The 27,104-nt window shown below is 34.0% G+C and overlaps 1 protein-coding gene across 2 annotated transcripts; it reads left to right on the forward strand.

Annotated features, from left to right (window-relative positions):
• The first annotated feature begins 6,206 nt into the window (after positions 1 to 6,206).
• On the forward strand, positions 6,207 to 26,601 carry F13B (coagulation factor XIII B chain). Of its 2 annotated transcripts, none has more exons than XM_053607704.1 (12): positions 6,207 to 6,432; positions 11,093 to 11,293; positions 12,215 to 12,400; positions 13,096 to 13,272; positions 14,131 to 14,307; positions 17,143 to 17,322; positions 17,406 to 17,591; positions 18,667 to 18,852; positions 21,303 to 21,503; positions 22,138 to 22,320; positions 24,562 to 24,775; positions 25,945 to 26,601. In XM_053607704.1, the coding sequence occupies exons 1-12, from the start codon at positions 6,369 to 6,371 to the stop codon at positions 25,976 to 25,978; spliced, it is 1,989 nt and encodes a 662-aa protein (XP_053463679.1). In that variant the 5' UTR covers positions 6,207 to 6,368; the 3' UTR covers positions 25,979 to 26,601. The 2 variants fall into 2 exon arrangements, with proteins under 2 accessions (XP_053463679.1, XP_053463680.1); XM_053607705.1 differs by having other exon boundaries at positions 6,352 to 6,432; positions 11,072 to 11,293; positions 25,945 to 26,346.
• The last annotated feature ends 503 nt before the right edge of the window (positions 26,602 to 27,104 follow it).

A 27,104-nucleotide genomic window follows, 5' to 3' on the forward strand; every position in this document is an offset into this window, starting at 1 on the left:
ATACTTCTGTGATTTGATCGTGTGGCTCAGGGGTATGAAGGGGAAATTGTGAACTAATCCTGGTACACAAGGTAGCCTCGCCTTGTGCAGAGTGGGTCTAAGCCCCAGTGTACTCTGGAACACTCCTGCCCTCCCACAGCAAAGACATACTTCAATTCAATCCGGGGTAGGATCCTGGGCAAGAAAGCTCCCAGCCCACAGTGCCATTGCTGAAAATCATGGCTGTTTTAACATTTGAAAATCAATCAACATGATGCATCATATTAATGGAATGAAGGACAGAAATTGCATGATCATTCCAATAGGTGCAGAGAAAGCATGAGAGAGAACACCTTTCATATAAAATAAAATAAAAAAAAAACCTCTCAACAAGTTAGGCATAAAAGAGACTCACGCTAATACAATAAAAATCATTTATGAAAATCCCAAGGCTAACATATTAAAAATTGGAAAACTGAAAAATTTCACTCTTGGATCTAGAACAAGGCAAAGACAACCACTCTTGCCTCTGCTATCTGACATAGTACTGGGTATTCCAGCCAGAGCAAACCAGAGAATAAAGGCATCAAAAATGGGGGGCAGGGGGGAAAGTATTTTTTCCCTGTACACACAGGAAAAAAATAGTTGTAAGTCATAAGTGATTGTAGTAATGTCACAAGAAACAAAGTTAATATACAAAAATCAGTTGCATTTCTATGCGCTAGCAATGATCAATCAGAAAAGAAAACTTAAATAGCGTTTCCATTTATTAAAGCATAAAAAATAAGAATAAAATTCAATATAGTCCATATCAAAAATACCAATAAGACATAAAAATAAAATCCTAAAATTTATTTGGAACCACAAAGACTCTGAAAAGCCAAAGAAATTTTGAACAAGAAAAGCAAAGTTGAAGGCATCATCCTTTCTGACACTAATCATAACAATATGGTGGTAATGTAAAGCAGATATGCGGACCAGTGGAACAGAACAGACAGCCGGAAATAAATCCACACATATACGGTCCACTGATCTTCAACAAGGATATAGAGAATACTATTGGGAAGAGACAGTTTATTCCACAATTGGTTTTGTGAAAATTGGATATCTATATACAAAAGAATAAAATTGGACCCTTATCTCACACCATGTACAAAAATCAACTCAAATAACAGACTAAAATGTGGAACACAAAACAATAAAAGTTGTAGAAGAAAACAGGTGAAAAACTTCTAGACATTGGTTTCAACAATAATTTCTTGGAGTTGACCTCAAAAGCTCAGGTAACAAAAGCAAAAATAGACACATGGGAATACATCTAATTAAGAATCTTCTTACCAAGAAAGGAAACAATTAACAGAGTGAAGAGACAACTTGTAAAATGGGGGAAAATGTTTGCATGCCATATATTTCACAGGGCATTGTCTACTTTCTGCTGCCATTATTATAATAATATAATAATTTCCTCAGAATGGGTAATTTTTAAAGAAAAAACATTTATTTGGTTCACAGTTCTGGAGCTTGGGAAGTCCAGGATCACGAGGCTGCATCTACTGAGGTTCTTGCTATGCCATCTAGTGGCGGGTGGCAGAAGGGCAAGATAGTACATGGGCACAAGAAAGAGAAAGCAAGTGAGAGACAGAGAAAAGGGGCCAAACTCATCCTTTTATCAGGAGTGCAATCCCTCTGATAACAGCACTAATCCATCCATAAGGACAGAGACCTCATGACCTACTCACGTCTTAAATGTCACACATCTCAACACTTGTTACGTTGAGGAATAAATTTCCAACACATGAACTGTAGGGGAACACATTGTAACCATAGCAGGCATTAATATTCCCAACATACAAGAAACTCCTATAACTCAACAGCAAAATAGATTAATCAATTAAACAATGGGCAAAAAAGACAAAAAAATAGCCAAGAGGTAAATGAAAAAGTGCTCACATCAGCAATCAACAGGGAAAGGCAAATCCAAACCACAAGGAGATGTCATCTCACACCTGCTAAGATGGTTATTATGAGCAAACAAAGGGCAGCTTTGAGGATGTGCAAGAAAGGGAGCCTTTGCATACTGTTGGTAGGGACATAAAAAGGTGCATAGATATAAAAAGGAAAACAATGTGGAAGGTTCTAAAAAAAAAAGAAATAGAATTACCATTTGATCTAGCAATTCCACTCTTGAACTGAAGTCAGGATCTCAAAGAAATATCCATACTCTTGTGTTCACTGCAGCATTATTCCTAATAGTCAAGGAAACAACCTAAATGTCTATCGATGATGAATGAACAAGGAAAAGCGATGCAGTTCACCCTTGAACAATGCAGGTTTGAACTGGGTGGGTACACATATACATAGATTGTTTTTCAATGAATATATTGGAAAAATATTTTGAGATTTCTGATTATTTTTAAAAACTTGCAGTTGAACCGCATAATTTAAAAATATGGAAAACATCATAAAACGATATGTCATACGTGCATAACAAATATATAGACACCGATCTATTTTATCATTTACCATCATAAAATGTACCCATTGTATTATAAAAAGTTAATCAAAACCCATGCACAGAAATACTTACTGAGCAAACATGAGACTGTGCCGTTGAGAGAAATTAGGAAAGCAAAGAGATGTGGTATTACGTCGTAACTACTTAAAATGAACTGTACTTCATACAGTACTTCTGCCGTGGTTTCATAGCTGCCTTCTATTGCTATTACACTGAGTTTCAGTGTTGCAAGTATCTGCTTAACACACTCTGTGATGCTAATTATCTCCACGTGAGCAGTTTGTCTCTTTACGTTGCATATCACAGTAAAAAGCAATGTCTCACGGCTCTGGCACAGATTTCATCATGTTTGCTACAATACCATAAGCTTTGAATAAACTAGGGGACCCCTATAAAGTGCCATTTATGATGCTAGACGTGCTCCCAAGAAGCAGAGAAAAGTTAGAACGTAGCAAGGAAAAGTTGCATGCTTCTTATGTACTATAGATTGAAGTCTGCAGCTGCAGTTCCCCACCATTTCAAGATAAATTAATCCAGGGTAAGGAACATTGTAAAACATGAAATTTGTGATGCCATCGCTGCAGCTATGCCAACAGTCACAAAAAAAAACCTTGCACTTTTTGCAAAATGCCTTATTTGTATTGAAAATGTAACTTATATGTGGGTGCAGGACTGCTATAAGAAAGGCATACACAGAAACCCTATGACTGAGAAAAATCAAAGTTGTTCTATGGTGGTTAAAAGCAAAAGGTGGGTGAAGGAACTAACGCTGAAGATTTAATACCTTAGGATGGTTTCATAATTTTAGAAAGAGGTTTGGGATTTGAATTTTAAAATGTCTGGATAAAAGGAGAAGCATCTTCTGCTACCAAGAGGCAGCAGAAGAGATCCTAGATGCTGTTAAGAAAATCATTGAGAAGAAAGAATATGTTCTCAAGCAAATTTTTAATGCAGACAAAAGTGTCCTATTCTGGAAAAAACTGCCTCAGAGGACATTTATTAGCAGGAAAGATAAGCAAGAGTCAGGATTTAAGTCAGGAAGGGAGAGGTTAACTCTATCACTTTGTGCAAATGCAGTTCGACTTGCGATTAAGACTGCGCTGGTCTATTATATAAAGCTGTGAATCCCCAAGCCTTGGTCATTTGGTTGTACAATAAGGCTCCGACTAGGGGAACCCTTTCTCTGAACTGTTTCACTGATGCTTTGTCTTTGAATTCAGGAATACCTTGCCTGTAAAGAACTGCCTATCAAAATTCTTTGGATAACAGATCATAGCCCTGGTTATCCAGAACCCCAGGAGTAGTATACTTGCCCCCAAAGACAACATGTATAATTTAGCCTATAGATTAAGGTTAAAAGACTCATTGTACACGGTACTCTATGGAAGCATTGTCAATGCTCTGGAAGGGAATAGCAATAGAGACAACATCCTGAAAGTCTGGAAGAGGCGCACCATTGAATATATATGATTATTATAGAAAAAATTGTGAAATCCATAGATGTTAAAACAATAAATTCCTGCTGGAGAAGACTGCTCTAGATGTTGTGTATGACTTCATATGATTAATGAGAGAGCTCATCAAGAAAATCATGAAAGAGATTGTGAATGTGGGGAAAAAAAGCAAGGGGTGAAGGACTTCAAGATATGGATCTTGGAGATAATTCAAGAGCTAATTAACGCCACTCCAGAATTAACAGAAGATGACTTGACGGAGATGACTGCTTCCCAACCAGGGCCAGATGAGGAGGAAGAAGAGGTAGAGGGTTTCGATTATTTGAGATAGCTTTTGACTTCTCTTAAGACATGGGCACTTCTCTATGAAATGGGCACTATAACTAAAGCAAATGGTAGAAGAAGGATTGATACCATAGAGAAACATGTTTAGAGAATTAAAAAGCTGAAAAGTTACAATGTTATTTCCATGAAGTTACACTGCGAGTGCAGCCTCCACTATCCCTCCCCACTCTACTATTCTGAGACAGTAAAACAAAGCCTTTTCCTCCTCCTCCTCAGCTCACTCAATGTAAAGGCAGTCAGAAATGAAAATCTTTAAGACAATCCATTTCCACTTAATGAACAGCAAATATATTTTCTCTCTTTTACGATTTTATTAATAATAGTTTTCTTTCTCTAACTTACTTTATTATAAGAATATGGTATTTAATACATACACCATACAAAATATTAACCAACAGTAGGCTATTAGTAAAGTTTTAGGGGAGTCAAAAATTATATGTGGAGTTTTGACTGCACAGGGTTCAGTACCCCTGATACCCTCAGCCCTCACGTTGTGTCAACTTTATAGACAAACAACCAATTTTCTTAAAAATAAGAAAATTCTACCATTTGCAGCAATAAGGACAGCCCTGGAGGACATTATGAGGAGTGAAACAGCCAGACATAGAAATATAAATCCTCTATGCTCTCACTTTTATGTGGAATCTAAATAGTCAAACACAGAGAGACAGTGACAGAATGGTGGTTGTCAGGAGTGAGTCGGGGGAGGGGAAAATGGAGAGGTGTTGGTTAAAGAGTACAAAGTTTCAGTTGTACAAAATAAATAAACCACGGAGATCTAATGTTAAATTTAAATTAATTGTAGCATTTAAAAATTAATAAGCAAACTTTAATAAAATGTTAATAGTAAAATCCAGGCAGAGGTTTTGTCTGAAAATATTCAAAGAAAAAAATCTTTAAAACTAGGCAGATGCTATGTTATTTTTTAACTGTTTAATTATTTAAATTTCCATGAACAGTGGAATGGGCAGATAATCTGTGGCATATTAACAGAATGGAATACTATATAGTAAAGATCTATGTATTACACTCCAAAATATGGATGAATCTCAGAAGCAAAATCATCAACAAAAAGGAGCCAGACATAAAAGAACACGTGTGACATGATTCCGTTTATGGAGTATAAAGCCAGGCCAAACTGATTTACACCCTTAGAAGTCAAGATAGTGTTTAACACTGGGGCGAGTGTAGGCGGTGACCTGGAAGGGGGATTTGGGGTTGCTGGTATATTCCATTTCCTTTCCTAGGTTCTGGATTCACGCATGTGCTCCGTTTGTGAGAATTCTCATGGCATGTGTACTTTTCTGTTAATATGTTACATTCTAATAAAAAGTTACAGAATTAAAACAATAATAGCTCCTAACTCACAGTATTACTTTGCACTTTAACACTCATTTGCATGTTAGCTTCATGAGGCCAATAATTTTATTTCCTTTTTTTGTAAATTGCTATATATCTCAAGACTATGACAAAGCCTGCCATATAGTGGACATTTAAAATGTTTTTCACAGATGAATGATAACACAACACAGTGCTTATTTCCCTGCCTGCCACAGAGTACAAACTCTCTAAATGTCAGACATTACTCTTTTTAATATGACTACTGTGTCATAGCCTGAGACATTTTTCCTTAAGGAGTGCAATCTAGGCAATAACATATTTGAACATAGGAATCCTTTATCTAATGTTTCTAAGTTCATCTCTTCACTTCATCAGCATTCATGAAGATCAATGGCCCCAAATGAACTTTACTCTGTGAACCTACAATTGGGAATTAAGGTTGAAATTTTACCCTGCTTTTTATGCAGTCTGTGTTAATTATTTATGCTGCTGCTATTATTGCCCTTATGGGTTATGTGGTTATGTTCTTATTGGAGTCTGACATTAAAAGTAATGTCAGTTAACACAGTTGTGCTATTTTAACATTATCTGAAAATATTTTAAGTGAAATATAAGCCTTGTTACAAAGGAACTTGTAAATTATTAACTTTTTCATCAAGAGAAGTATTATGTACTTAATGACCAGTTCCTAGTGCTTTAGAATTGTTAAAACCTTTAGAAGCACACCACTGAAGATGAGGTGGAAAAATCTGGCTTTTATCATCATACTAACAATCCCAGGAGGACTCTTTGCAGAAGGTAAAATTAATTCCTAATATTTATTCTCTAAAAATATAAATGGAGAGTCATACATTCATATAATTGGAGTTTTAATATACTATTTCGATAAATCAACTTTATAACATGTACTTTTTAAAACATTACTTTTTATAATAGTAACTAAATAGTGAGTCTGAAAATGAGTAACTTACTCTTTTAGTAGCGTAACTTAGAAAACAAAGTAGAACAAAACCCTTTGTATCTCTAGGTTTTGCAGCATAGGCAACCAAGATCTAAATACTTTAAAAAGGCTTTCGGGCCATTCACATGTTAATCTCAATTATAATTTCATTTCTAACGCTAATAAAACTTGTACAATTTAAATTCTCTTTTCTTGAGTTGAGAGTTTACTGTGAGAAATTTGAAAAAGAAATATTCATAAATCATCAGCCAATTTTTTACTCTTGATACTTCTATTTGTATCCCAATGATTTTTCATTGGTTGGAGTTCTTAGTAGGTTAGAGTGATTAGTAGGAGGTCTATATAAATGTTTATACAAAAATGTACTCTTTTGAGAATAAAAGAGAGGGATTTATTAATAATTACGTTTGCACAACAGGTGTAAATTAGGACTGTCCAGACAAATCCAGACACTTATAGGCTCCCTGACTATTATATATCTTTATAACCAGAGTGCCTACTGTGTAAGCTTAGTGTGAAAGTGAAAGTGAGACAGTGTTGAACTGTGTGTTATTTAGGAACAATTATCAGTATTATTAAGCTATTGGGTTAAAAATCCAGGGAGGTCAGTTAGCATTGGCAAGAGTGAATATACAAATTGGGAAACCACAGCAATGTTTTTCTGAAATAAACATTTTAGAGAACTTGGTAAGATAAAATATACGAGTTATAATTTCCTTTTAGTTGAATGGTTTACACTTTTTCTTTTTTTTTTTTTTACCAAAAAAGATCTGCAGTTAAAATTATGTAAGTGAAATAAATAGAAATCAACTTATTTGATACTTTAAATTCTACCATAGGATAATTTTTGCATGTATATTTTTCTTTAATTTTATTTTTATGTCTAAATGTGGAAATACCGGCTAATGTAATTATCTATTATCTGTACCATGAAGACATTGTAATAGTTCAGCTGATTTTGTAATTATTGTATGGCTACAATCTCATTTCACACAAACAAAAAGTGTAAGCCTTTTACGGACAAAGACAATGATCTCATTTTCACAAGCTCCTCCCAACCCCACCAGGAACCTCAGGGGCAAGAGTTGAATTAATTGCACTTCTCATTTCCTGTTATAAAATCATTATTGTTCTATGAGAGGTTTCACTTTTTGCTATATATATTTTCTCCCCTTATCCCTGATCTTAAATCACCCTTCTCCTGAGACCCACCAAAATGTTCTGCTGTGTTCTTATATGTAAATACTTTTGTAAAATACGTCTTGTTTTGTGTATGTGTTTTACATTCCCACAAATGGGAACTTGCTGCAGAGTTTTTCTTCTTTTTTTTTTTTTTACTTGAACCTGTTTGAATATATTTTCATGTTGTTGACTCTGTTTTGCTTGTAATTGATGCGTAGCGTTCCATATGTTTTATTTATCCACTCTTCCAGTGATGGACATGTAGTTACTCTAATTCTCACTTAAACAAAAATAACTCTGAAATGAATAATGTAATGGCTTTGTCTCTCTATAGAATTTCTGTAGCCAGCGTTCACTCACAGGTGGGATTGTTGGGTCAATTCTTATACTTGATTTCTGTGAGTAGTGACATATTACTTTTGTAGAATGGCTATTTCAAAGCATGTAGTCTCCAAGAATGTAAATTGTTGCTTCCCATTATCGTCTCCAACACTTCATATTATCCATTTTGTACTATTTTGCCAAGCTGTTGTTCACAAAATAACATGCCATTTTTATTTATTTGCCATTCTTATTCCTAATATGTTTCTACTTCTCTTCATATGTTTTTACATGTTCAAAGCTTTGTGAGTTGTACCTGATTAGCATTTTCCTTTGTTTTTTACCTTTTTATAGTGGATTTGTGGAAATGCCTTGTAGATTAAACATTTTAACAAAATATCCTTAAATGGTTTTTGTTTTGTTTTGAGACAGAATCTCATTCTATTTCCCCAGCAAATGTGAAGTGGCAAGATCACAGCTCACTGTAACCTCAACCTCCTGGGCTAAAGCTAACCTCCTCCCTCAGCCTCCCAAGGTAGCTGGACCTACCAGCACACACCACCACACCTGGCTAAATTTTCTGTTTTTAGTATAATTCTTGCTCAGGCTGGTCTTGAATTCTTGACCTTGAGCAATTCTCCCTGCCTCGGCCTTCCAGAGCGCTAGGATTGTAAGTGTGAGCCACCGTATCCTGCCATAGCCTTGATTTTAACATAAACAAATTTATCAAATTTTGCCTTATCCTTATCCTTTACCTTTTCCCCCACATCTTTGGATTATAATACAATGTGAATGGCCTATGGAATTGTGGGACATAGGAGCCCTAAAGTCATAAAGTAAGAATTTTAATATTTTATATTTTAGTGTGACTATTAGTTCTTTGGTTACACTCATTCTGCCATTTTCTACACTTAATGGGTTATTTGTATCAAATGTTATATTTTCATTCTCAGCATTTCTACTTGTTTCTTCTTTATCGCCATTTATTCCTGATCTGTATTGTCAGTAACTTTATCTACATAAAGATATTCATAATGCAAATTTGAAATTCTTGATCACTTTCTTCCATTAATTTTGCTCCTTCTGGTATTGATTGTCCAGTTTGTTGACTTTCTTTTTAATTGTGGTTGAGCTCCTTACACTGCTCATCGATTTTTTCTCATGAATTCGTATTCTCCAAGGCGTTCCAGCTACCTGAGCAAGGAATGTGCCTCTCCTAGGGATGGAGGGACGTGCCTCAGGACAGGGAGTCTTTGAAGCCACAACCTAGGATTGCCCACAAATTTGCTGCCCCTCCCTGACAAGCAACTGCTTTCCTCAAGGAAACTCCTGTGCATTCACCAGCTACACTGCTATTGTTTTTCATTATCAATTCCTGGAGCCTTAAGATGCAAAATGGTGAAAAGAATTCTCAGGGAATGGGGACTATCCTGCACATGATATTTTATCTACTTCTCTATTCGCTGCTGGAAATTTTGTTATTCATCATTCACTGTCCACTCAGACCTGCACTATTACTACTATTATTTTATGTTTCATGGTAGCGTTATAGAAAGGCTTACAGTAAGCAGTGATCAACCAAGGCATTGAAGCTTGCGTAACCCCACTGGTTCCAGGCCTTCTTCAACCCCCGATAACTGTCCTTTCCAGTATAATTCTGAGGTTTTCTTATTTTTAAGCATTTTTGTGATTTTTAGGATCTTTAACATAAAAGTAGATTTTTTAAAGTAAATGTTTTATTTGTAGTATAATATATACAGAAAATGCAAAAATCATAAGATAAACTTATATACAATTTTATAAAATTTTATACCACTGAAATCAAGACATAGAACATTAGCGGTACCTCACAAACTTCCTAAATGATCCCTGTAAGTCACAAAACCCCAAAAGTGACCTTTCTGAATTCTCTTACCAGGGATTAGTTTGTCCTCTTTTAAAGATATGTGAATAGAAACCATAACTCATGTGTAAATGTCTTCTTTCACTCAATATGATGTCTGTGAGATTCACCATTTATTTTATTTTATTTTATTTTTATTTTTTCTTTAATTTTAGAGACAGAGTCTCACTTTGTCACCCTCGGTAGAGTGCTGTGGCGCCACAACTCACAGCAACCTCCAGCTCTTGAGCTTAGGCGATTCTCTTGCCTCAGCCTCCCAAGGAGCTGGGACTACAGGCGCTCACCACGACGCCCGGCTACTTTTTGTTGCAGTTTGGCCAGGCTGGATTTGAACCCACCACCCTCAGTATATGGGGCTGGCGCCCTACTCACTGAGCCACAGGCACCGCCCTCACCATTCATTTTAATGTATAATATTCCATTGTATGCATAGTCTAAAATGTATTTTTATTTTCTTCTATAAATGGATATTTACATTGGTTCCTTTTTGGGACTATAAAAATAGTGCTGCTATGATTATACTTTTCCTTGTCTTTGGGTACACAAATGTACATATTTTTATTGGGTAATATGCTATGGACATGTTTTGCCTTTATAAATATTGCAAAAGTGTTTTCTCATAGAAATTGTATCACATTATGCTCTCACTTGTAGTATTCTGAGAGATTTCAAGAAAAAAAGTAAAATATTTTTAATATATTGGGTCAAACAAACCCTATTTTGAAAATTAAGTTCAACTGCTCCTTTTACTTTTATTAGTGTGACTATTAGAAATTTTAAAATTATATATAGACTTGCATTACATGTCTATTAGAAAATGCCATTCTTAGACATTTAGGGAAAGCTTTCCTGAGGAAGTAACCTTTCCACTTTACTCTGACTCTTGTTCATGTAGATTCGTTTTATGATTGAAAAAGAACAGGAGTGCTTGTATTCTCCCAAAAGCCCCTTATACATTTAAGTACTAAAAATGAGTACTAGTTGAAGTATCTGCAAAAACTTTTAATTTAAACACTTGATTGTCACTTGATCACAAATGTTATGCTTTTACATGTGTTTTTTCTATTCAGCTTGACATTTACTCATTTCAGAGAAACCCTGTGATTTTCCTCCTGTGGAAAATGGAAGGATTGCTCAATATTACTATACTTTCAAAAGGTTTTACTTTCCCATGAGCATAGACCAAAAATTGACGTTTCTCTGCTTGGCTGGTTATACAACTAAAACTGGGAAACAGGAAGAGCAAACCAAGTGTACAACAGAAGGCTGGTCTCCAGAGCCAAAGTGCTTCAGTAAGTCAACTGAATGTGTCTGACAGTGGTTACAGTGCTCAGACAAATTCATTTGTAAATATAAGAGTTCAGTAAAATATGAAACATGGTTAAACCTTAAGAACAAAACTATTGGTCGACTATCTTTTTACAAAATGAAGGTACATTCTGAAATTTTGCAAATAACGCTTTGATATTTGCTTATAATAATACTCAGTGAAGGGAACAGGGCAACAGCTGAAACTATTTATTGCATTGCAAGGAACACAGATATAAGTTATTTACTTTAAATAATGAGGAACTTAGATGGATAATTATGCATAGGAAGCCAGGACAGATTGGCCTTAGAAAAGACAAGTCTGCTCTAGGACTCTGTCATTGCTAGACTCATCTCTCTTTTGTGTGCCAACTTCTTTTATGCAATCCATCAAAAAATGTGTTTATCTGCATTTTGAGTTCTAATTTGTGAGATGGTAGTCTAATTGGCTTCTCTTATTATTTTGTGTCAGGCTATGCTATAGTCAAGCTATCAGTTGGCTTCCACTGGGCCAGGTGACCTTTCTTGAGCTGAGCATATCCTAAGCTCTGCTTTCCACAGTGAGGGGCTTCCGCTAAGGCAGTTTTATTTAGAAGTTGGTGGCTCCAGTGGGTGAAATATTCAGCAAACATGTCTGAAAGTAGATGTAGTAAGAAGAGAAACAACTATAAATGTTAAAATTAGTAAATACAAAGAAAGTCCATATCAAAACCATTTTTTAAAAATTCATGCAGATATATACAAAATTAAATTAAATCAAGAAACTGTGCAGTAAAAATTATCTCTCTCTCTCTCCTTCATATTCCAGCTAAGAATATTATACTTCTACCTTAATTTTGCAATGTGATAAAAGACAAACTTGTTTTTAGCACCAAGGCAAACAAATAAATATCTTTTTACCCTAGAAAAATGCACAAAGCCTGACCTGAGAAATGGTTACATCTCTGATGTAAAACTGTTGTACAAAATCCAAGAGAACATGCGTTATGGTTGTGCTTCAGGATACAGAACCACTGGAGGGAAGGACAAAGAGGAGATTCAGTGTCTCTCTGACGGGTGGTCTTCTCCACCAGCCTGTACGAAGGAACATGGTATAAGAATCATTTCTAAAACTGAAGACAGAAGCTTGTGATCCCAGTACTTTCTTATATTCATACGTATTTTTATTTAACATAATTCATTTTTCATGATGTCTTCAAAAGCAGGAAATTTATATTGCATTGCTTTTCTCAAATGCTAAATGTTTCCTTAATCCAAGGGTTCTCAGCCCCTACAACACACCTACTACAGTAGTTCCTACTTTTGTACTAATAAAAAGGAATTGGAATGTAATAAAATGAAAGAACTTTAATATACCTTTTTCTTACAACTTTTATAAATCACTATTCCCTTTATTACCAAAGAATTCAAGATCATCAAGCTTATACTATAAACCAATGTCAGATATACTTAAAAATAATTCAATAGTTTGGATATCTATACTTTGTTAGTATGTTGCAAGCTGTTTAAATTGTATAGCTCCAAAAATGGCACATATTCAAAACATTGCTACTGTCTAAGCCTTCAGATGTATGGTAGCCTTGGGTGATGTGCTGTAGACAAGAATTCTAAGAATAGAAGTCTGGCAGAGTTAGGTCACAAAATACCTCTTTTTCGGATTGCCAAGTGTTCAATCTGCCATATATTTTTAAGATTGAGTGAAAATACATTTCGAGATTTCTTTTTAGCATTCTAGGTTATTAATAATTATATGAGTTCATAGCATAAATACCTTTAATTTTTTTAGAAACATGTTTGGCTCCTGAATTATATAATGGAAATTATTCCACAACACAGACAACATTCCAAGTGAAGGATAAAATACGATATGAATGTGCTCCTGGCTTCTACACAGCGGGAGGAAAGAAGACGGAGGAGGTGGAATGTACCACGTATGGGTGGTCTCTCACCCCCAAGTGTACCAGTAGGTTCTCATTGTTACTAAAACCCACTTTTACTCTGAAATCCTTCTCATGTAGAAGTGTATATAAGTTGTCATCTAATTGTGCTCTACTTTTCCTAGTTTAATTTTTACTTTTGATTTAAATTATGTTGACAATAGCCTTTGATCATTTACATCTCTAAAGTTAGAAAAATTCATTTTAGTTATTGTGTTAAGACAATCATATTCTGCATTCACTAAGTTTCACATGTAACCTTATAAGATGCACCGCAGGTGTAATCCCACCATTCACCCTCCCTCTGCCCAACCTCCCCCCTCCCTTCCCTCCCTCTGCCCTTTCCTCATATTCTTAGGTTATAACTGGGTTATAGCTTTCCTATGAAAGCCATAATTTAGTTTCATAGTAGGGTTGAGTACATTGGATACCTTTTCTTCCATTCTTGAGATACTTTACTAAGAAGAATATGTTCCAGCTCCATCCATGTAAACATGAAAGAGGTAACGTCTCCATCTGTCTTTAAAACACAATAACTAAGAAAATGCCAGGAATGCTATGTTAACCAGTGTGATGAAAATGTGTCGAACTGTTTATAAAACCAGTGCATGGTGCCCCATGATCAAATTAATGCACACAGCTATGATCTAACACTAATAAAAACAAAAAGAAAAATTCGTTTTAGCTCACAGCAGAATTAAATTAGAATAAGCCTAATGATATTTAATATATGCAATGAAATTCATTAGCTTTTATTATTTAAAAAAGAATGTGGCAAATTTATTAATTTCTACTCTAGGTATGGCACGTTAATAGTAAGTGAATTTTGTTGTAGCAGAAAAAAGTAATTATCTTTACATTTTTATTCATTCTTTCATTTTTAGAATTAAAGTGCTCTTCTTTAAGATTAATAGAAAATGGTTATTTTCATCCTGTAAAACAAACCTATGAAGAAGGAGATGTAGTTCAGTTTTTCTGTCATGAAAATTACTATCTAAGCGGATCTGATTTAATTCAATGCTATAATTTTGGTTGGTACCCCGAACCTCCCGTATGTGAAGGTAAATGTTTAAATTTCACACTCAAAAATATTATGTCTTTGTTAACTCATAAGCTCTGGAGAAAATGTCTGTGATAGCATCTTATTTTTATACTGAGTACTATTTTTAAAATAATGTTTTTTAAATCAATGCTATTTTTAGAAATATTTAGTATATTCTAGTTAAAGAAATCTTGTTTTATATTAGTTTTTAGAGTGAATATAGCTTTTAAATTTATTATTGTATAATCTGTCTTATAAATTTTAAATCTCTACTTAATAGTGATAACTTTTCTTATTGAAAATTACTAGACCTGGTGGCACCTGTGCTCAGTGGGTAGGGCGCTGACCGCATATACCAAAGGTGGCAGGTTCAAATTTGGCCCTGGCCAAACTGCAACAAAAAAATAGCTGGGCGTTGTGGTGGGCGCATGTGGTCCCAGCTACTCGGGAGGCTGAGGCAAGAGAATCAGCTAAACCTAAGAGCTGGAGGTTGCTATGAGCTGTGACGCCACAGGTCTCTACCAAGGGTGATGAAGTGAGACTCTGTATCTACAAAAAAAAAAAAAAAAATTACTAGACCTAATCACCCTAATCTGGCAGTTTGTGAGGATACTTTCTCTTAATTGGCCACATATTTCCTGATGTGAGAATTCAGTCTCTAAAATAGTGAGATAGAGAACAGAAAAAGCAAAGGAATATTACCCACAAGTGAAATTAGGAAATGAGGAAATCTAGTAAAAGCCATCCAAAAGTGTAATAGCTATGGTTACATTTCTATCACTGGATGCGTTCAAGCAGGTGGTATGATTACTTGTTAGAGGACCCCAATTCAAAAACATAAACTAAAAAAAAAAAAAGATACCAATAGTTATTTAAAGACACCTCAAACATAATATGGAGAAGGTCCTAGTTGAGCAGAAGAAACAAGAAAAAATAACTGCTGTGATGTGACAAATGGTTTTATAAATCAGGTAAATAAACGTTACAAATGTAAAACAAATGGTTTTATAAATGAGGTGAATAAACATTACAGATTCTGATTGGTCTGTTGTGGGACAGCATTCACTGAAGCGATGGATAATCTTTGAACCAGATCTTAAAAGATAAACAAGAGTTTGAAGATTGGTAAACATGGAGAGAAGAAAACAGCTGGTTAACCACTATGTTGTGTAACGTAGGATTTAATATCAAGATTGACAGGCAGGTGAAAGACATCCAAAGTAGAACTTGGAAGAGAGAAGTGAAGATTTGAAACAGGTACTAGAAGGAATGAACGCGGGAGCTGATCAGGGATGTGCCAGGGATTGCCTGGAACTATCATAATTCTCTAAACACACTGAATAATAACTTTAATGACTATGTGATTTTCCAGTTGTACTCAACAGCCTTGGTTTAATGGTAGAGAGGAAGATTGTTACCAAATTTTCTGTAACATATTATTTCAAAAATAAATGGAGATGTATTTAATCTCTGTTTAACCCCTATAACACATTTCCTGTTTCCTTCACATTCGTCAACATACCAACGTACCTGTTGTTTTTTTGGGTAAGTGGTCATTATGTGTATGATAAGCAGTGTAGTCAGCTGCATGACGATTCCTCTTCTCCAAAAAGACATCCACCTCCTAATCCCCAGAATCAGGAAGTGTTACTTCATATGGCAAAAGGAACTTTGCAGTTAAAACTTAGGAAGTAGGAGTATTATCCGGGGTTATCCATTTGAATTCTAAATGTGATTACAAACGTCCTTATAAAAGGGAGCCAGAGAGATTTGACTACAGCAGAGAAAGTAGGAGATGTGACAATGTAAGCAATGGGTTGAAGGGATATGAGGAAGGGGCCATGAGCCAAGGAATACAGGCAGCTTCTAGAAGACAGAAAAGGCAAAGTAGCTGTTCTCTTCCAAAGTGTCCAGAAAGAATGCAGCCCTCCTGACACCTCCATTTTAGCTCAGTGAGACTGATTTTGCACTGGAGAAGAGAGTAAATGTATGTTGTTTTAAGCCAGCAAATTATGATATTCTGTCACAGCAGCAATAGAAAATTAGGACAGCCAGTATTTTAGAACAGAAGACTTTATTTCAGATAGATATGGATTCAAGAACAGATCCACCTGCTACTACTCATTTACTGATTTTTAGTTTCCTTATTTATAATATGAGAGACATAATAATTCCTACTTAGCACAATTATTTCAGGACTAAATGACTACTGAGATAATGAATGTAAAATACTTGCTGATTTCATTTCTATTGACTCATAACAATGTTCCCACAGACTCTGTGGCCTAACACAACCCAAATGTTTTATTTCACAGCTATTGTAGGTCTGGAGTCTGGGCATGGCATAATGGGCTCCTTTGGGGCAATGTCTAATGAAGCTGCCACCAAAGTGTCAAATTCACTGGGTTACAGGCAGCATTCACGGCTCTGCAGGCTGGCTGACCAAGAACTTGAGTTCCTTACTGACTGTTGGCTGAAGGAGCCCTCTGCCCCCTGCCTGCGGTCCTCCCCATTTGGAAACTCACAATTTGGCAGAGTGTTTTCTCAACATCACCAGGGAGAGAAAGTCTGTCAACAAGAATGGCGTCCCAGTGTCATGTGACATAAACATGGATGCATAATCACATACTAATCCATCCTCTTTACTGTGTTCTGTTGTCTAGAGGCAAGTCACAGCTCCCACTTATAGACAGGGCATCCTCAAGGGAGGTTACCATTTGGATGGGGGTACCAAAGGAGTGCTTCTAGAATCTCTGCCATAACTTCTATGATGCTTGGCACAACAAACATTGTTATTAAATTTTTGTTATTTTTTATATTCATATGACCAAACATGTTGACATTTTTCCATAAGGAAGAAGAAATCGATGTCCTCCTCCACCTCTGCCTCTAAACTCCAAAGTACAAACATACGCAACAACTTACCGTCATGGAGAAATAGTTCATATAGAATGTGAACTTAATTTTGAGATCCAGGGGTCCGAAGAAATACGGTGTGAAAATGGAAAATGGACAGAACCTCCAAAATGCATCGGTTAGCCACGCCTTGAATATGGTTTCCCTGCAGTGAAATCTACACATGGCAGCTAAACAGTCTCTTTTCTTTATACCTTTCAGAAGGAAAGGAAAAGATAGCCTGTGAGGAACCACCCTCCATTGAGAATGGTGCGGCAAACCTGCACTCTGAAGTTTATTACAACGGGGATAGAGTGACATACGGATGTCAAAGTGGCTATCATCTCCGGGGATCAAATGAGATAACTTGTCGTGGTGGAAAGTGGACATTCCCCCCTGAGTGCGTTGGTATGTGTGCTACATTTACCATCAATAGCTAAGCCTATGATGTAAAAGTTTTCATTCTGTTTATTTATCCAAATACTCATTGTAAGAGACAACAGCTCAGAAGAGTTACAAACACATTGATACTCCACCTACTCTGCTACTTTTTTATGTGTGTACGGAGAATTTGAGCTAATGGAAAGAATCTGGGAATTAAAAAACTTTTTCGAATGTATTAGTGTTAGGCATTATTATCTATCCTGAGGGATATCATGATCTGTGAGCTTTAAATAACAGCACATAAGTAACGATATGCTTCATAAAAGAAGTAAATAAAAGTGTTGAATTGAGTGGCCATGAACACCATCTCGTTATATGTCATACAAAGTTAGGAGAGAGCATTCTGTTCCTGACCTTGGATAAGACCTGCCGACAGACACTTTTGGGTCTGCCCATTCTAAAGCTTACATCCTTCTGAGACACGTCCTGGTCTTTCATTTGACTGAAGGAAACAAACCACGGGGCTACACTCTTCCTCCTGTGTGCTACCCTTCCTGCCATTCTTGTTTCATCATCAGGTCCTAGAGAGATTTCCACAAATGTGTTTATCCAGAATACTTATTACATAAGACAAAAGTTATGGAGAAAGTAGCAGAGTAAGAGAGAAATTTTAGAGAGAAAAAAAAAAATGGATATTTCATCCACCCATTGATGGAGTCCTGAGATGAAGAGGAAAGGGAAGGAAGAAAATAGAAGTGGATAATGCAGTAGGGTAATTTTAGAATTGAACATAATCTTTAGGTTGAACAACATAGTTTCTTTTTCTATAGATTTTAAGAATATCTATATCATAATTCCTTCACAATCAAGACGTGAGAAATATAAGCATAACATTTATGGGAAAACATTTTCTGTTTATTCTTTCTTAGCAGATTTTTGAAATACTTGAGTTGAATAATGTTTCTCTCATTTCTGGTGATTTCAGAAATTATTTGTTCTAAATTATTTAGCATAAAATTGAGATGCCATAGTGTGTATAACTATATTCTATCATATTGTTATGAGCTCATATTAATTTAGAAATAACCTCTTTGCTTAGAGAATAATGAGACCTGTAAGCCTCCGTCTAATGTTATAAATGGAGCTGTGGTGGATGGGTTGTTGGCGAGCTATCCAATAGGATCCTCAGTGGAGTACAGATGCAACGAATATTACTTATTGAGAGGATCAAAAACATCTCACTGTGAACAAGGAAAATGGTCATCCCCACCACCTGTTTGCTTGGGTAAGAAAGAAAGCACACTGAATTTCTTTTTCATTTTTATGTGATTTTTTAATAATGTTTTAAAGCAAGGAAATGAATTTTTATTAATCTTTTTTCCCCAAGTATTTATCTATTCTCATCTTTTTAAAGTAGAACATCCCTAATATATTAGCGTCTGGTATTGCTTTAGCGCCTCATTATTTTTTTTTTATGTGTGGTGAAATACACATAAAATTTAACATTGTAACCTTTTTAATGGTACAATTCAGTGCCATTGTGTATATTCACTTTGTTGTGATTAATTAAATGTCATGATTTCTTTTTCCTAATTGAACTCCTCCCCCAACATATCCCTTAATGTCTGCTTGTACCACCCTTGGAATGTCATTTAGAAAAAGGAATAATCAATCCAATTCTTTCCTTGGTAAAGCTAACATCTCATTTGCCATCACATCCTCCCCAAATGAACATCTTTGATATTGTATTGATTATATAAAAATGTTTTCTAATGAATTAGTTAATAAATGATCTTCTAAACTTTTTCTGAATACACATACACACATGGTCTCTGCAAAATGCTATCACACCATGCAGAGGTTATATATATTGTGTTTTGCTACATAAAATATATTTAAACATAATTTGTCATGCTTCTACTATATATTTTAAGGGCTGCATAGTACTCAATAATGCAGATACACTATAATTAATTTAACTAATCACTTCATTGATGGATGTTTAGTGTTCAATGTTTTATATTCCAATCAGTACATTTTGTAACTAATCATTTATACATTTTAAATCTTTACTTTGTTAAAAATTAATTATATTTACTTTTTCCATATTTTTTTTTGTATTTTTCAGATATTTGAACTTCCAGATCATCAAAATGAGAATTTTAATTTTTTTTATTAGTCATAAAATTTTCTATCAAAAACTGTATTCTGACTTATAACCCTCTACAATAAGTAGTTAAAGTAGTAGTTGTCTTCATCTTTGACAACTTTATTATCTTAATCTTGGCATTTTTTATTTATCCTGTAAGCATTTATTTGATTTATTTAAGTATTAGTCAATTGTGGATTTTTAATTTTCTAGTGGCAGTTCATTTGCAAATTAATTCACAAATAAATTGTTCATAGTTTAATCATTTTCATACTCATGAGATCTATATTTATATCTTATATACTTGAAAATAATGTATATTGTAACTTGCTTTTATTTTTTCTTCTTATTTATAGTGTTTCTAAATACATGTAAGTTTTAAATCTTAAGCTGTTCCAATCTTTCATTCGTAGTTTCTGCCACAAAGTGAATATTATTAGCATTTAAATTTGGATACATCTACACCTTTAAATTGTGTATTGCCCTCATATTTTCATAAATGTTTTTGATATTAAGTTTTTAATGATGTGAATGATATTGCATTGAATGGAAATACAGTCATTTCTGAGGATAGAGACTGGATTTAATAGTAAAGGAAAAACTCATGATGAAACAACTTCATAAGGTTTAAAAATACTTTGTTCTTGAACAATTAATTGTTGTCTCAAGACAGCCCTGGTGTTAATGAATCAAAGCAACTACTGAATGAAGATCAATCATTGTTACCAGGGCAAGAAGAAAGAGCCCTGTGTGTCTCGCTTAGCCACTGAAATTCAAAGAACTATTACTATAAATTTGGACAACGGTGTGCTAGGGAATTGAATTTTCTGTGAATTATCATTCCAGACATTATAAACCTCTCTGACCTCTCCCTACTCATCTTCCCTGCCCTGCTCTAGCCTCTCTGGTCTCCTATTGTTCCTTAACAAACAGCACGTGCTTACCTTGGTCCTTTGTGCTGGTTGTTCCCTCTTTCTGCGCAAATAATTCTTCTTATTTAGGCCTACTCCAATCCCCTTGAAAGTGTGACCTCCCTTCCCCCAGGTCTTTTGATAGCCACTTCCCTCCCCACTGTATTTTTTTATCATCTAATTTATGTTATGCTGTGTTTATAGAGGGTCACAAATTATAAAGTTCATGTGTATTTATTATATTTATTACTTACTGTGGTTTTTTCTCCCAGTAAGAAGGTAAGCTTCAGAAGGACAAGGGTCTTTGTTTTATTTATTATTTGGTATCAAGTGGCAAGTTTTCTATGTCCAATAAACATGTTTTCTAATTCAAAGTTTTTATTTTGTAGGAAGAAAATCATTCATCTTACTGAAGAATGACCTTAAACAATATTTCATGTTTCAAACTAAGAGGTTTTAATTTATGACATACCAAAGACAATAAGAAATGTGTACATTTATTTGATAGTGATGAAGTATATATTTTCTTATGTATGTGAAGAGCTTTAATAATGATAAATGTCCAATATAAAAAATTTCTTTTGAGGCCTGTCATGATTTTTTTTACTTAAAAAACATGTCACTTTTGTATTTTTCAGATGAGTAAGGAATTTTAATAAGCATTTTGTTTTTCAGAGCCATGTACTATTAATGTGGATTACATGAACAGAAATAACATAGAGATGAAGTGGAAATTTGAAGGAAAAGTCTTACATGGAGATTTAATAGATTTTGCTTGTAAACAGGGATATGCCTTACCTCCATCAACCCCATTGTCTGAGTTATCTGTCCAGTGCAATAGAGGAGAAGTGAAATATCCTTTGTGTATTAGAAAAGGTAAAACAGTAGTACTAAAACAGTAGTACTTTCTGTGAAGTTTTTACTTGATCAATATCTGCCCCTGGGCTGAAATTTTATGTACCTAGGTAGAATGACTGTGCCGAGATCTTTTAATTCCAGTAAGCTAATTTTTTAATGGGAAAAAATCAAGAGGTTTTATAAATGCCACCAGACCATCAGAGAATTGATCATACTCAAGTGAGCACTAGACTTAGGGATTGCTGGAGACCATTGTCTCAGGAAAGGGATTGACACATAGTGTGAGAGAATTCATATACTCTCTGGATTTAGAAATTATTACTTTAATAAAAATAATACATACAGAAAGCATGGCATCAAGAGAAATCTCATAAACTTTCTCTTTCAGCTAGATTAAAAAGGGAAAAATACGATCATAATTTTTAATACTTTGATAATTTTAAATAAGTATTTGAATATTATAATAAAGAATTATGATTATAACAATAGATTTTATGGTACAATACTATTGAAAAAATCTTTTAATATTTAAAAAAGTATTTGAGAACTTCCCCAAAATGGCTTTGCATAAAATATCTCATTTTATATCTGTAGCAATTACAAAAGCACTGGGTGCTCATTATAAAGTTCATTGTAAAACTTATTTTTGCAGAAACTAAAGGAAGGTGTGCCTCTCCTCCACTTATTAAACATGGAGTCATTGTTAGTTCACCCACAAAGACCTACGAAAATGGCTCATCAATAGAATACAGATGTTTTGATCACTATTTCCTGCAAGGGTCCAGGGAGGCCTATTGTTTAGAAGGAGTGTGGACTACACCGCCTTTGTGTTTAGGTACGTACTATTAACTATGCCTCTATTTAACAAAGTCAAACTGGGTATGTTTAACGTCTGTCATTTTGAGTTAACATTGATGCAATGCTTAATTTACTGCATTTGTATTATTTTATTGTGCACCTATTTAACCACTGGTTTCTATTCTTTCTTTTAGATCATAAATAACTGTAGTCCAGTTTTCTGTAATTAGTATTTATTAAGTAAAAACCCTATCTTAGGTACTAGTTTGTTATAGATCTTTAAGGTAAATAAACAGTAGTGGTGTGGGTAAACATGTTAACAATTTTTATTCAATGTACTACAATAGAAAACATGAAAAAAAAAAGAAAAGTAAACATGAGTACAATGGGGGAATAAAGAGAGAAATGGCCACCTCAATATGGAAAGGTGGGAAGCAAGTCAATACTTTATTGGTAAGGCTTCATGATAGAAGTAACATTTGCCAGGGCCCTCAGAAGCATAAAATAGCGTCTGTATAAATAAGAAAGAATTTCTTTGTTTCCAATTCTGACTGTTTTTCTTCTCTTATTTCACTGGCTAGGACAATGTTGAATAGAAGAGGTAGTGGACATCTTTGTTTCCCAATGTCGCAGTGAAACTCTCAATAATTTACCTCTAAAGGCAGTGATAGTGATTTTTAAAAAATCAAGTTAAAGATGTAGAAACTTTCATTTTGCTCAGAGTATTTTTTTAAGAATCTTCAATAGGCACATGATTTTAGCAATATCTGCTGAAATGATTATAAGATAATAACTTTTGTTTTTTTCCCCTGCAAACTTAGTAAACTATATAGCTTCTTTCTGAATGTTAAAGCATGATTATATTCCCATAGAATTCCCACATGATTGTGATGAATTATGCTTATTATATACTGTTGGATTTTATTTGCTAATATTTTACTTAGTAGTTTTGCATCTATTTTCATGAGAACATTTGGTTTTTTATTTTCCTTCAGGTTTAGTATAAAGTTTATGCTGATCTCATACTAATTGGGAAGTACATGTATTCCATCTTTCTTGCTTCTCTGAAATTTAAATTTGTGTATGGTTAGTGCTCTCTCTTCCTTAATAATTTTTAGAGGTCACTAGAGAAGCATGCTAATTTTGAATTTTTTTTGTTGAAAGACAAATTGGCGTTTTTAATTCGTTTGAAAGTTACTAGGTTTAGTAGAGAGTAGTTTCTTAGAATTTATCCATTATATATTAATATAATTATTGATATATTTGGGTACAGCACATGAAAAATGCTTAGTTAAGATGGAAAAGGCATTAAATTTCTAGGCAGAAGACATGAACAGGACCATGTTGTGATTGATGGCATTAGAGTTTGGTACTATCTGTGGTTTCAGGCAAACACTGGGGGTCCTGGACTACATCCTTTATGGATAAGAGCAAACTACTGTAAATAAGCTTGTTAATGTATTACAGGTGTATGACTGATTTTTTATATTTGAAATTCTGGACCTTTTTACCTGTGCCAGAAGTGACTCCTTAATGCTATGATATCCAGGAGGCAAATAAGAACACAAAAAAATCATATTTTTCTAAAATAATATTTAATAATTTAAAAATATCAGTGGTTTTATCATGGGAAAAAATTAAAGAGATTTGCTGGGTATCCTAATACATATTTTAAGTTTTTGTTTTGTTTTGTTTTAATACATATGGGAAAGGACACAATGACAGTTTATATGTTTAGAATTTAAAACATTTTACTACAATCTCGATATTCCTTAATTAGAAATTAAAAGATAGGAAACTGTCTACCATTTTGTATGGCATCAGTTTATAAAGTTTGGGTCAATGTTGATGATCTAGCTCGTGTCTACATTTACATAAAACATTATCCATCCAGCAATTAAGGATTTGTCTTTTGAATATTTTATTTAAACTTTATAAAGAAGAAAGGGGGGAAAGATCATTGTTTCAATGACTATCAGTAACTATCAACGCACCTGAAAATTGCCTTTACTTTTTGTTTGCTATCTTCGAAAAATTTAATGGCATGAAACTAAATGATCGGCAGGACATATCCTTTCTCTAAATCTAGGACCACAGAGATAAATGGTGCACTCTTTTCTGTGAGTTTTGAACATATATTCTGGTGGAAATATTAATTTTAACTAACTTGCTTGCCATTCACTTGCCTGGGAAGTCTAAAGTCATCTTTAGTAGGTAACACAATGATTCCTGTTAGAACTAAGATGTATCAAGATATTTTCCTTCTTTTCCCCTCTAGAGCCTTGCACGTTATCTTTCATTGAAATGGAAAACAATAATTTACTCCTGAAATGGAATTTTGACAATAGACCACATATTTTCCATGGTGAATATATTGAGTTTCTTTGTAGGGGAAATACAATTATAGCTGAGTCATCTATTATTGGATCTGAACTGAGAGTGCAATGTAACCAAGGGCAGTTAAAATATCCAAGATGTATTCCAAGAGAAAGGTAAGAAGAGGCTTTCATTTACAGCTACTTCTTTTTGTCAGATTGTTATTCAAGAGAGTCATTATAAGTTTCAGACATGTAATGATCTATAACACTCATGCTTTATGGCCATTGGAAAGGAAAAAGAATAATATTTCTTTCATTTTTTTTGAAAAAAAGCAAACTCCTGAAGTATTAATTAATTCAACACATTTTCTGGATTGTCTGAAATCAAAGCAATACTTGTCATTTGATATTGATATTTGTGGCAATTGGAAAAATAAATCAATTTATAGGGGAAATATTTAAATGTGCAAAATTTAACCTGTATGTTCGGAGATAAGAAAAACAATCACATTTTCTCCTATTTCTCAATATAAGTTCATACATAACTCATAAAGTTTGAGAAGCACAGTTGTATGAACCAGTCAACTTGACAATCATATTAATAATTATTGAAATTATAGTATTGTGTTTATTTTCAGGACTACATTTGTATATAACCATTTGTAATCATTTACTGAAGTGTTTCCTCATAAAACAATTTAAAAAATGTATTTCCTAGTACCTATGGTTAATAATACATTTCTTTCCTTGGAAAAATAACTAAAAGAGTAAAATAAAATGATATAAACCATTATATAGGATCATAATTTTGGCACTTTTAAAGATATAATATAAAATGGAATTATATTTTGTGTTCAACCAAGAATATTAAAATAATATCTAATGACAAAGTACATGTGGTCCTGTTCTAGTCATTGAAAACAATAAATTATATGAGCTATGTAAGTTCCACTTTTTAGATATTTTGAACACTGCAGAAAAAAATTCACAAGACTCACCAGTGAAAAATTATTTTTATTTTTAATTGTGGTAAAATCGGGGTGGAAAAGTGTTTCTATGCGATTTAAATATTTTATTATGGCATAGATTTTTATTTTCAAGAGAAAAGGAGTAAATAACTTAGAAAAAAATGTTATAAGTGGTGAGTTAGTGTGGTAAATGATATTGAGTCTTTAGAAGGAAACTTGTGACATTATTTACCAAATAGAGTTACTTGCTCTTATTATCACATAATTAAAACAATGACTTATTGTGTGAGATATTGAAGGGCTAAGATTATAATAAATACTTAACCAGAATTGATGCTTATTTCAAAAATCTCTCTCTCTTTCTTTTCTATCAAGGATTGTGTCTTACCAAGAACCTTTAAGGACGTAGAAATAAATGGCTGAAAGAGGGCTGGTATTGCAGCACATCATAAAATCCTTTATAAAACATAATTTTTGAAAGAAATTATATTAATTTAAAACCTTCCCATTTTTACTTGCTTAAGAATATAAATCTAAATTGTTTGTGCTGAACATTTTCTTTATTTATACATAAAAGCCAAAAATGTAGCTTAATTTCCAGTTTGGATGATTTATCTTATAACCTAATCTCTATTGTATGTCTTTCATCTGGTAAAAATCAATTCATACCTTAAAATATTTCCACTTCCTAATGCTGATTAAATGGACTATAATCATCATCTGTATGTATAAAAATTTCACATTCCTTATTACCTTCATGAATATTAAAGTTTTGTTGCTTTTCATTCAATGTTTATGTCAATACCAAAGCACCACACATATTCGAGATAAGAAACTATATGCTGTACTACAGAATTTGCTTTATTAAATTCAGAAGAGACTGCCTTTCAGGCTTTCTACATGAAAGGAACTTTAAAAATTAACTGTAGTATTTGCTGCAAGGTTAATAACCAAATTTTGGGTGGGGTAGTGTACTACCTACAGGTTCAGATATTGTTAAAGGAACACAGTTAAAAAAAGAATGACTTTTGTCATGTTTGCTTTTATCCTTTCCACATAATTTTTTCAGATCAGATAATTGTTAGAATCCTCAAGTTATAGTCAGAAATCAGTGAATTCCACCTGCACCAAAGAATGACAGTGTCAGGATTGCCAAGGTCTGAAACAGGACCACTGTTACTTTTCCATTTGAAGTAACACTTATACTTCCAATTGTTATTTTAGCTTACTCATAAATGCTGTGAAGCACTATTTGACAATCAGAGATAGTAGGACCCCTATTAGGACTAGTTGTTAGCTCTGGACCATCAAATTTTCTTCTCTAGAATCTATCTAGTTCATATCATCGAGATCTTAGTATCTCATTATCATGACATTTGTTAAACCCCTAAGTTACAATTCTCTACTGCTGGGCTGTGAAATAGCGTCTTGTGGAAATGAAGCCGCAGCTGAACCTAACTCTGTGGATTAAACGTTAATATATTCACTGTTAAACATGTATATTTTAGAATGGTCCTTGAGTTCATATTCATCGT

Source organism: Nycticebus coucang, chromosome 10 (assembly GCF_027406575.1).
Source record: "Nycticebus coucang isolate mNycCou1 chromosome 10, mNycCou1.pri, whole genome shotgun sequence".
Lineage (NCBI taxonomy): Eukaryota > Metazoa > Chordata > Mammalia > Primates > Lorisidae > Nycticebus > Nycticebus coucang.

Coding starts and splice junctions, on each gene's coding strand:
- F13B (XM_053607704.1), top strand. CDS start 6,369: ATGAGGTGGAAAAATCTGGCTTTTATCATCATACTAACAATCCCAGGA. Junction 17,592..18,666: donor ATTCCCCCCTGAGTGCGTTG/GTATGTGTGCTA, acceptor CTCTTTGCTTAG/AGAATAATGAGACCTGTAAG. Junction 18,853..21,302: donor CCCACCACCTGTTTGCTTGG/GTAAGAAAGAAA, acceptor TTTGTTTTTCAG/AGCCATGTACTATTAATGTG.